Source organism: Ipomoea triloba, chromosome 8 (assembly GCF_003576645.1).
Source record: "Ipomoea triloba cultivar NCNSP0323 chromosome 8, ASM357664v1".
Classification (NCBI taxonomy): Eukaryota; Viridiplantae; Streptophyta; class Magnoliopsida; order Solanales; family Convolvulaceae; genus Ipomoea; species Ipomoea triloba.
In genome coordinates this window covers 19555058-19566848 of record NC_044923.1, presented here as the reverse complement: position 1 = coordinate 19566848, position 11791 = coordinate 19555058, and the positions used below count along the sequence as shown (strand labels likewise).

The following is an 11791-nucleotide window of genomic DNA, read 5'->3' as shown; positions in this document are numbered from 1 at the left end:
TTATATTTGCTTAGCAATAAGCAAAGACACAACTTTATTTCATTATACATGTGTAGCAATCAACGCCAACCGCTGCCCGAAATCCCCCTCCCAACATCTCCTCTACCAATTGTCATGATTAAGCGCTTACAATTATGCCAAAAAGTATAGCTAGTAGCGAATGCTCAACTTTAAAATTTCTTTAAACATGCGTAACAGTTATTGCCAACTGTCGCCCAAGAATGCCCAGTTACTCTCCCAACACCTGCCCAATAATCCTCTCTTAGCACCTTTCTACCAGTTGGTAGGATCAAGAGTTTACTACTATGTCAAAATCTGTACTAGTAGCGAAGGCACAATTTTATTTTCTTATACTTGCATAGCAGTTTTAATGGCAGGATGCTCAACTCAGCTCACTAAGCTACCACGCACCCAACAATATCATATATGTTACCTATTATCAATATATATATATATATATATATATATATATATATATATATATATATATATTATAGACTGTAGTCATGTTGTTAGTTTATTAAAAAAAAATATTCGGTCCACATATATGTCTGCATCCATAGAGAAAATATGTAAATGCCAACCAAAAGATGCCATTTTTTGGACTAGGTAAGGTCCTTTTCTTTAAAACCCTTGTGCTAGAAGTCATGACTATATCCAAAAAGGCAAAAACATTATCTTCTTGTGTTTAGGCACTGAAAAACACAAGAAATTTCTTTCTATTTCAGGGAGAGGGAGATAGAGGGGAGAGGTAAAATGGGCACTAAGAACTATTCACTACTTCAAGTAAGTTGCAACATACACAAACCTTCAATAATCCCTATGAAACTTGATAATCTAAGAGCTTTGTTGTCATCATCATCTTCTTCTCAAGTCAAGGTAAATTACACTACATTCTATTCATTCTCATCTTACTTTCTGCAATTTGAAATAATCTTCATCATCATCTTCTTCTCAAGTCAAGGTAAATAATAACCACTTACGGTCCTTCAATTATCAAATTTTAACTCGCTGTAGTCCTTCCAGGAGGATCATAGATGGTTAAATTTTGAAAGTTGAAGGATCATGGTGGCTAACTTGGACTATAAATGGTAACAATTTGAATATTAAACGACCACAGTACTCAATTTAAAAGTTTAGGACTAAACGTTGAAAAATTACTATACTCAAACGACCTTATATGACATTAACTCTTTATATTTTATATATCATATGCTCATCAATCTGTATGTGATGGTTGCAGCCATTGTCAAAGGAGTTGGAGCGCATTACAACCTTGGTAAAGCATGTTCCAAGTATCATTAAGAAGACTTGTGTGGGAGTGTTAGACGCTTTTGTGGACTCAACTTTTGAATTTGTAGACCAACCATTACTCCCCTCGCAGGTTGTCTCTCAACTCTCCTCGTATTGGCTTTGTGTCTCGGACACCAACATTTCCATATTCACATTGTATTACATATACATTTTAAGATTTGTAATTTCATGTTTAGGAAAATTAAAGTTATAAAACTGAGGTATCATATTTTTTTTGGTAAGAGTAATTTTTCTCCGGTGGAAGAGATCGGAGAAGCTGTTGGCGTGACTACTATCGAAGGGAAGATTCCTGAGGATTTCCCCATTGGAGTTTACGTAAGAAATGGTAATTACAAAGTCACCTTCAACCTTTGTTTTTACTTTCGTTTTTTACTTTTAGAGTTAATACCATTTCAGGTCTCTGGAGTATAGTAGTTTTGTCACTATCTATGGTCCTTCGACTTTCAAATTGCTACACTCCATGATCCTTCAACTTTCAAAGTAACAACTCATGATCCATCAACTATCAAATTTTAACCAGTCTTGGTCCTCCTGGCTAGTTAAATTTTCAAAGTTGAAAGACCATGATTAGTTAAAAATTGATAATGGAAGGACCATAGATGATTAACGTAAAAGTTGAATCACCACCAGGGCCGGTTTTTTGATTTGCGGGGCCCTATGCTAATAACTAACTAAGACCCTATCAAAGTATAAATAAACTGCGAATTGAAGAAAAATTGCAAAGAGAAAAATGCAAAAAAAAAAAAAACTTAATTTTGAACCAATATATTCACAAATACATATACTAACTATTAGGCCAGGGCCGGACTAGGGGCCCCCAAAATTTTGGGGCCCTGTGCGGTCGCACGTCTTGCACCCCTAAAATCCGGCCCTGATCACCACATATACTTAATTTGAAAGTTCAAGATTAAATATAGCAAAACCACTATACTCGAAAGAAATGGTATTAATTCTTTACTTTTATTTCTCACTTCTAAATGGTATATATATCTCTCAAGAAATACATATAAATGGTAAAAAAGAAGAAAAAGAAAGTTGATAGAGAATTGATAAAACTAAAACAAGCTAATAATTATATATAGTTATACTGGTACGTTTTGTTGAGAGTTTCATGTTAAAAATTACATAGGGATGGATTTATAAGCTAAGCAAATTATTCAATGGACGAGGGAGGGTTTATTTTATATTGTGGACTCTAGTTCAAAAATAATTTTCAGATTTTGTATATGTAATTGACACATCCTGTATTTATAGTTAATGTTTTTGTACTTCTGAACAAATTAAAGACACATAACATTGCAGACATATAACATGATAACTACAAATGCATAAACTATTAATTGCATGTAAAAATATGTTAAGTGCAGACATATAACATGTTGGAACATGTTATGTATCTGTAGTTAACATATATTCTCTACCTGCAGTTACGGTGTTACGTGCATTCAATTCAATTTGTTTATATGTCTGCAGGTATAGAATGTGTTAATTGCATGCTCATAATTTTTGGACCAAAATTCAAAATGCAATATGAACCTTAATCCATGGTATAACAATGAGATACTTCAATTCATTAGATTGTTATGCTTATTGTATCCAATAAAAACGAAAAAGAACAAAATTATTTTTCATGAAAAGTTCAACCATGTTCTGAAGTGGAACATGACAAATAATGTTTTGCAGGCCCAAACCCTCTGTTTGGAGGATTAAAGTCGACGAAATCTATGTTTGGGAAGTCAAGCCACGTTTGGATAGAAGGAGAAGGAATGCTTCATGCTCTGTACTTCGTCAAAGATAGACGCACTGCCGCCTGGAACATTTCGTACAAAAACAAACACGTCCAAACAGACACTTTCAAGCTGGAAAAAGTTAGGAAGAAACCAGGATTTCTTCCAGCAATTGAAGGTGACTCTCTCGCTGTTGTGCTCGCTTACCTTTTAAATATGGTAAGGTTTTTGCAAATGAAACACTATTCTTTTAAGTTCGAGGTGACACCTTAACTGCACAGTTTTTGCCTCTTGTTGGGATTCAAACCCGTGACTCTGATACCACTTGTTAGATCAAACGTTTATGACTATGCCAAAAGCTATAGCTAGTAGCTAAGGTACAATTTTATTTCTTTATATATAGACGGTCATTACATTTTTGAGAGATAGAATGCTGGACTTGACCCTTCACTAGACTCCGCACAACAATTTCTCCAGTCACCAATTGATGGACTTGACCATTTGCTGGTCTCCGCCCAACAAGTATAATTCAATAATGTTAGGATCAAACCCTTACCATTTACACCAAAAAGTTATAGCTAGTAGCGAAGGCGCAAATTTATTTCCTTACTTGTAGAGTGTCATCACATTTTTGAAATGCTCAGTACTGGACTTGACTCTTTACCTACCTCTATAAAAAAATTTCCCTGAGTACTAGACTTAACTAACCTTTATCGATCTCTACGTAACAAATAATTAATAGTTTACTTTGACCTCCTAACTTTATATCACCAGAGTCTCAAACTGACCAATTTGACAGTATTTATATTATTTATTAGTCATCCATGTTGTTCCTTAATATATATGACTAAACAATAAATTTCTTTTTTGCTATTATTGCAGTTGAGATTTGGTGAAGTGAACAAGTATCTAAGCAATACCAATGTTTTTGAGCATTCAAACAAGTACTACTCAATTGCAGAGAACCACTTGCCCCAAGAGATAGACATCTTTTCTCTTCAAACGCTGCGTAATTGGAACCTAAATGGATCTTGGAATCGACCTTTCACTAGCCATCCCAAGGTACTTTCCAACCCCCACTTTTTGTTTTTTTGTTTTTCTGTTTTTTTTTTTTTTTTTTTTTGTGAGGAAACTTTTTGTTTTCTTAATTCCTATGGCCGTGTTTGGTAAATAATCAACCTATCAGTCAATTTTGGCTTATTTGACCACTATTGATTGTTTGGTTAATAAGCTTTTTGCAACTCCAAAATGCTAAAATTCAAAAGACTACTCAAAGCATCCTTTTTAATTAGCTTTTTGAAAAAATAAATTATACCAAACAGCTATCAGCTAACAGCTAATTTATCAAACAACTTTCTACAATCAGCTAATATTATCAACAAACCATACCTTCTAACCCAAATAGCCAACCAAATCAGCCAACTGCCATTTACTAAACAGGCCTATATCTTTTTAAATTTGACTCATATGTTTATGTCATGTTTCCATAGAACACATAGATGACATTATTATTAGGATTGAACATCTATCATTATATCAAAAATTCTAATTAATAGTGAAGGTGCAGTTATATAATAGTCTCCTCGTAATTAGCACTGCATTTTAGTGGCAGGGTATTGGATTTCATCCTCTAAACCTTCGTCCAACATATTAATTAATCACTTAAAAAATTGTAGTCTGTCTATATAAATAATACTCTTCTTCTTTTTTTGAGAATAATACTCTTCTTCTAATTGTCTCATTTTTACCTATCACGTTCAGTATTCTTTAATCAAATAACTCCTTTTTTTTTCGCTTATTATCTCTATTATTAGTGCTCTCTTATAATTTTTAAATTTGATTTTCTATATTTAATAGTACTTATAATGTGACACATTATAAGTATATAACCTTCATCCATTAAAACTAATTAAATATTACAAAAGAAAATAAATTGTAAATAATTTAAATGAAACAACTCTAGAGATCATGATATGTTTGACCACAAGTGTAGGTTGATTGACTTGTAAACTTACGCAGAAAGCCCCTGGCACTGGAGAACTAGTTCTAATGGGGATTGAGCCAAAGAAACCCTACTTTATGCTTGGAATAATTTCAGGTACATTATTTCTTTAATTTAGAAAAAGGAACATATATTCCGTAAAACATGTGTTTACTGCTTAAAAATATGTATACATTTTTCTAGAAAAAAAGGAAAACAGAGAATGTATTTATTTGTGCATTTTTTTTTTCAATTTGAAAACAAAGAACTGAGAAAAGGAAAACTAAAAAGTTGAAGTAAATGCAATATGTTTCAAAGTGTGATGCTACATTCCCTTCTTGATTTCACCTCCTTATGTACGTGGAAATATATGATTGGTCTTTTATATATATACTAGTTTTATACGCGCATTGCGCGAATAGATTAATACCCAATGTTTATATTTAAATAAATATTTGAAAGTATATCAATGCAAGATTATATATGAGAAGTTTATACCTGAGTAATTGAATGCCGAATTGTTTTATTTAAATATCTAACTCAAAGTATATGAATCCAAGATAATATAGAAAATTCATTATAATTATTACAAAAATAGATGTTTGCAAACTTGTAAAATCGATAGTCTAAATATTTGGGCTAAAAATGATATTCTAAATAAATACTACTTTTAATTTGAATTTTTCTAAGTGTTCTTAATTCTCTTTTGAGTAACATTATCATTGTCTTCATCTTTACTATTTGTTATCTTCCTTTTTGTTGGTAGTGTGTTATTTGCAATTCGGATATTGTTGATAGCATAGATGACAACGTCATGCAATGAGATTATGATATAGGAGCTATGGACTTTCCTTTAGGTGTTCTGCTTGGGGTTCATTTGGTTCAACCATTATTGTTGAATAAGTTATTGTGGATAAAGAAAAATCCCTAGTTTAAGAAAAAAGATTAAATTAATTAATAAAAATTTGGAAATTTAAAATATTATGTATTCTAAAGATATTAAAAAGTAGTTTCTCGCTTCAATTTGCTGGGTAATGGGTTATTTGAGTACTTTCATTGTCAACAAATCCCCCAAGTAGTTAATATGATTGGTTTCAAACTATTCTTTTTTATTTTTTTCATGGTATTAAAGAAATACATATGTATCATTTTTTGGTGTAACTACTAATTTATTTAATTCAATAAGAATAAAATAGAGTGATTCCGCTTCAATTTGTTGGGTTATTATTTGAGTACTCTCTTTGTCAACCAATCCCCAAGTAGTTAATATAATTAGCTTCAAATTATTAAAAATTTTTTTCATAGTATTAATAAAATACTTGGGAAATAAATATATAACATTATTTTTTACTATAACTTTGATATTTAATTACAAGATATTGTAAAAATAAGATAATGGACAATGTAATGAATATCAATTGATAAATTTGAATGTAAAAAATCTTTGCATGAGAGAAAATAAAGACAATATAACTAATGAAATTATTTCTCTTATTTAATTTAATTTTTTGATAATGAATAATTTTTTCAAATAAAGGTATTGTAGACACATAATTCTAAATTAAAGAAATACATATGTATCGTTTTTTGTTGTAGCTACTAATTTATTTAATTTAATAAGAGTAAAATAGAGTGAGAAATTTAATTATGTCAAATTTGATTGAGATGAGGTTCGAACCTAATACCTTTCTTATAGAAATTAATGGGTAAGTTAAAAGTTAACGGAATATTAACGGAGAAGAGAATATTTAACGGAAAACTTAACGGATAATCATAAAAGTAAGGTTAAATTAGGTAATCAATATTAATAATATTAATCTGAATTATCTTAACCATCTATTTGATTAAATAATTCATCTGAACCATCCATTTGATTAAATAATTTGATCGCCATTTTTTCTACCCATTTTAGGCCTAACTCTCTTTGACTCTATAGTATATATATATATATATATATATATGATTCAAAAGTATATTCATTTTTTAACATGGAATGAGGTCGGTCAATTCACAGTAGCCTAAATAAAAAGAGTTTCATTGGTATGTTATTACTATTAGGATGTGAAGGTAAAATCAGAGGAAAATATTATTATTCTTTTTTAAAAGTTCTAATGGATTTTTTTAATATACATATTCTCAGCTGATGGAAAGAAAATAGTGCACAAAGCAGACCTCAGATTCAACAGATGCAGTCTTTGTCATGAAATAGGTGTTACACAAAGGTATCTTGTTTCTTTTCCTTCCACAAAGTCATTTGATGTGCAACATAATCATATAATATGAAATCCAATAAAGATTTTTGGAGCATATAATATATAAAGGTTGTTTAGAAACCATGAAAGTGACTTTTGGAAAATGTTTTCTGGAAAATAAGTTATTTTTCAAAAAAAAAAATCATTTCTTGTGTTTAGTTGCATTCCAGAAAACTATCTTTGTGTTTGATTCATTTTTTAGGAAATAAACAAAATTGTATAATTAAAATTGTAATTGTTGTTAACTAAAAAAAGATTTGACAACCGCTATGCTTTGTCTATCTATTTTTTTTTACCAAATAACAAACAAAATATTAAAAAAAGGAAAAAGAGAGTAATGGTTTCCGACGAAACCAGTACAAATCAGACTGAGAAACTAGATTGGTTTTCGACGAAATCAGTCTGGTTTGTATTGATTTTCGACGGAAACCAGTCTAGTTTCGTCGGAAACTAGTCAATGTGAAAAGCAGAGGATGGCAAAAGAAAGTCAAGGAAGCATTCTCGGAAGAAAGTCGAAGAAGCATTCTCGGAAGAAGAAGCAATTGGATCCGCTTCTCCAAAAAAGTGTGAATTCATTTTCTAGAAAAATCAAGCTATTTTCCTTTTTGACAGAAAATCATTTTCCGTTGACTTCAATTTTCTACCATCTCTCAAACACGGAAAATCCGAAAAATGATTTCTAGAAATTATTTTTTGAGTTTTCAACACACCCTAAATATAAATGTACGATCTAACCATAAACTTAGACTTCTATATACCATGACTTATATCTTTCCAAATGTTTTGTCGGGACGGAGCATGGGACCGTTCTTGGAGTTGGAGATTCAACATTTTGAGAGAAGACTTCTATATACAATTAATTTGCAGGTACAACGTGGTCATGGATTTCCCGCTAACATTGGACATAATGCGACTCATTAGGGGAGGCCCGTGAGTACTTCTATATTTTTTTTAATGCACAGTATTTAACACCACACACAAACACAATAACAAAATAAAAATAAAACAAAGAAATTTTTAAGAAAAAAAATAATTCACTAAGATTAATTTTGTGAAATATTAATTATTAATTAATGTTGTTGTAAGCAGATTAATAAAGTATGAGAAGGAGGGATATGCGAGAATAGGAGTAATGCCACGCTATGGTGATGCTGATTCAATCCGATGGTTTGAAGTGGAACCATGCTGTGTGTTTCACATCATAAACTCCTTTGAACATAATGACGAGGTACAATGTTAATGTCTTTTTAGTTTAATTTGGTCTTGTTTTTCTTTAATTAATTTTGTGATAAAGACACAATACCACACATGCATAAAGGTGGAGTTCGTTGACACTAAACTTATGAGATTTGACCTTTATCCCGAATAAATTTTTTTGTGAGGTTTTATTTAGTCCTATTGTTTATTAGAGATTTATTGAATTGCTACATTAGTCACTTAATTTATTGTAATCATCAACTAGGAGAGTAGGAGGGGTGTTGGGTGTCGGTCAGGTTGGCTCAATTTAGCCCTTGCTCGATTTGAAATGTGCCGTTGTTGCTTATCATGGAGGGATATAGTTAAATGGTTAATGTCCACCTATTTATCACCAATTGATTTTAAGTAGGATATGGTAATCAGATAGCCAAAAAATTCTGTGGTTATGCGTGCTTGACTTACAACAGTCATACGATGGGTGACCCCTTGGGAAGTAAACATAATGCAGCGCTGAGATCCAACAATTGGTATTAAAGTCGTGACACCCCCTGGGAAGTAAGCATAATGCAGCGGGAGATCCAACAATTGGTATCAGAGCAGAGGTCACGGGTTCGAATCGATGGTGAGGCGAAAGTCAAGTCCAGTCCCAGGTGGGATGTGGGTGTAGGTTGGACCAAGTCTAGTCGAGGAGGGGATGATGAGCGTGTAGGCTAAGGACCGAGTCAGGTGTGCTGCGCAACTGGGCTTGGTGTTCAAAGGTTGTGGCAAGTGTTGGGAGGGGGATTGTTGGGCGTCGAAGGGATGTGGTTAAATGGTTAATGTCCACATACTTATCACCAATTGGTTTTAAGTAGGATATGATAACTAGATGGGCAAAGAACTGTGAGAAACGCACAACAAAGAAATGCACCAATGCACCACAAAACGCACTACACACCCAAAAAAAATGCACCATACCTCATCACACCTAATGGTGCGTTTTCGAACACTGTGTGATGCGTTTATGCGTACCTAATGGTGCATTTTTTGGTGCATTGGTGCATTTCTTTATTGTATGTTCCCTGACACTATTGGTGTTTTTTTTTTTTTTCATAACTAATAGTGCAGTGCACGTTAAGGCATGACCGCATTTGAGCTGACATATATATATATATATATATATATATATATATATATATATATAGGGAAAATTGAAATTTATGCCCCTCCACAATATGCTAATTATCAATGTCACCCCTGAATTATTAGTCGTGTAAATATTGCCCCTCAATTTTTAAAAACGGTACATATATTGTCCTTCCCGTGGTGTAAATATTGCCCCTACTTCGTTATGGGAGGGGCAATATATGCACCGTTTTTTAAAATTGAGGGGCAACATTTACAACACTAATAATTCAGGGGTGACATTGATAATTGGTATATTATGGAGGGGTAACAATTACAATTTTCCCTATATATATATATATATATATATATACATACATACATACATGTATATGTATATATATTTCCTTTTTAGATGAGTTTTAATTGTATAATATAAAGACTTTTTCACGCATAAAGGTAACAAATCAATTTTACAGACACGGTGTGTGACATATGATTTGAATTTTCTTGTTTGGGTACTGAGAAAATTTCAGTTTAATGTGATAGGTGGTGGTAATAGCATTGAGAGCCTGTAAATCGGCTATACCAGGACCTGACTTTGGACTGGAGAAATTTGAATGGTTTTCCAAAGGGTTTCAGCATACAAAAGATCATATTGACGAAAACTGTGACGAATTTTCTAAAGACGACGAATCATTTCTTTGTCGCGTTTGTGAATGGAGATTGAACATGCATACCGGAGAGGTGAAGCAGAGGATTCTCACCGGAACTGATTTCTCCATGGAATTTCCGATGATTAATCACAATTTTGTGGGAGTTAGAAACAAATTTGGTTACACCCAAGTTGTTGGCTCGCAAGCTAGCTCTATTTCAGGTAATTTTATTAATTGTTTAGTGTTTTTTTTTTTTGGAATGTCCACGAGGTGTCCTGAGCAGGCCCTTCGAACAGGAGGCACCTTTAAGCCCGTACCATACTCAGACTAATCCTCGTTCGCACCGGGCCGACCCAATTAAGGGGCAAAGTGCTGACCATATTGGTTTCTCCATACAAGGGGGGATCGAACTCCCGACCTCCTCTTAAGGTAGACTTTACATTTATTAGGGGAGTTAAGGTAGCTCGAGACCCACATGTTGATCCTACCATTATTATACCTACTATTATTATACCATGCACCATGATCCACTTTATATTATAGATCTTGGTCTAAAAATTGTAGTGTTTATTATTAACATATTACGTGTCTTCAATTAATAGATTATGTGTCTTTAAGTAAATTTTAATATACATAATTTGTTGGTTACAGACACATAATATGTTAACTGCGGACACATAATATGTTAATATCATGTTATGTGCCTAAGTTAACATATTATGTGTGCTTGTAGCTAATAAATTATGTGCCTTCAATTTATTTCCAATCACATAATCTATTAACTACAAACACATATCTAAATGTCATTTTGGACCAAAGTCCACAATGCTAGATATATCATAACTCATGGCATATTTTGTTGTAATCCGACAATATTTTGTGGTGAGACGGATTAGGGTAAAAAAAATTTGCAGGCCTTGCAAGCTCAACCTGCGCAAGTCGCAGATCAAAATTAATTTTTTTCTTAAATTAAGATGTTGTGGTCACATTCTTAATAGTTGTTGTAGGGTCATATTTGTGTGAGACCGTCTCACGAATCCTTAAACGTGAAACGGGTCGGGTTGGGGTTCGCGTCAATATGAAAATGTATAATACTTATACTGAAAATTGTAATACTAAATACGAATAAAGTGTTTCTTACTTATAAGGAAAATTATAATACTTTTGAGGACAAATGTAATACTTTTATATTTCGATGTAAAAGTATTGCATATTTCATCAAAACTTTGTATTATCTTTTTTCTTATAAGTAATGTTGGCAAGTGTTTATTACTTATAAGAAAAAATATAATATTTTAAAATAAAAATGTAAAGTATTACATTTTCTCATTTAAATAATAAATATTTTATTCCTAATTAGTATTACATTTTCCAATATAAGTAATACATACATATTTTATTTTTAATTCGAAAAAAGGTCTAATTTTGTGAAAAATGTCTTCCTAATTTTTTAGTTGGAACACATTTTTTGAATTCTTTATTTTTGAACTATCTTCCTCTTTTTTTTTTTTTTTTTTTTTTTTTTTTTTTTTTTTTTTTTTTTTTAAAAAAAAAAAAAAA

At 31.9% G+C, this 11791-nt stretch overlaps 1 protein-coding gene across 1 annotated transcript in view; it reads left to right on the top strand.

Moving 5' to 3' along the window:
• The first annotated feature begins 739 nt into the window (after window positions 1-739).
• Window positions 740-11791, top strand: part of LOC116027993 (carotenoid 9,10(9',10')-cleavage dioxygenase 1-like) — a 16080-nt gene continuing 5028 nt past the window's right edge. Inside the window, exons 1-10 of the mRNA XM_031269794.1 lie at window positions 740-879; window positions 1244-1384; window positions 1537-1639; window positions 2998-3260; window positions 3924-4103; window positions 5061-5139; window positions 7163-7244; window positions 8142-8204; window positions 8364-8502; window positions 10125-10452. Coding sequence (XP_031125654.1) covers window positions 757-879; window positions 1244-1384; window positions 1537-1639; window positions 2998-3260; window positions 3924-4103; window positions 5061-5139; window positions 7163-7244; window positions 8142-8204; window positions 8364-8502; window positions 10125-10452 — 1501 coding nt within the window. The 5' untranslated portion in view covers window positions 740-756. The remainder of the gene's footprint in view (window positions 880-1243; window positions 1385-1536; window positions 1640-2997; window positions 3261-3923; window positions 4104-5060; window positions 5140-7162; window positions 7245-8141; window positions 8205-8363; window positions 8503-10124; window positions 10453-11791) is intronic.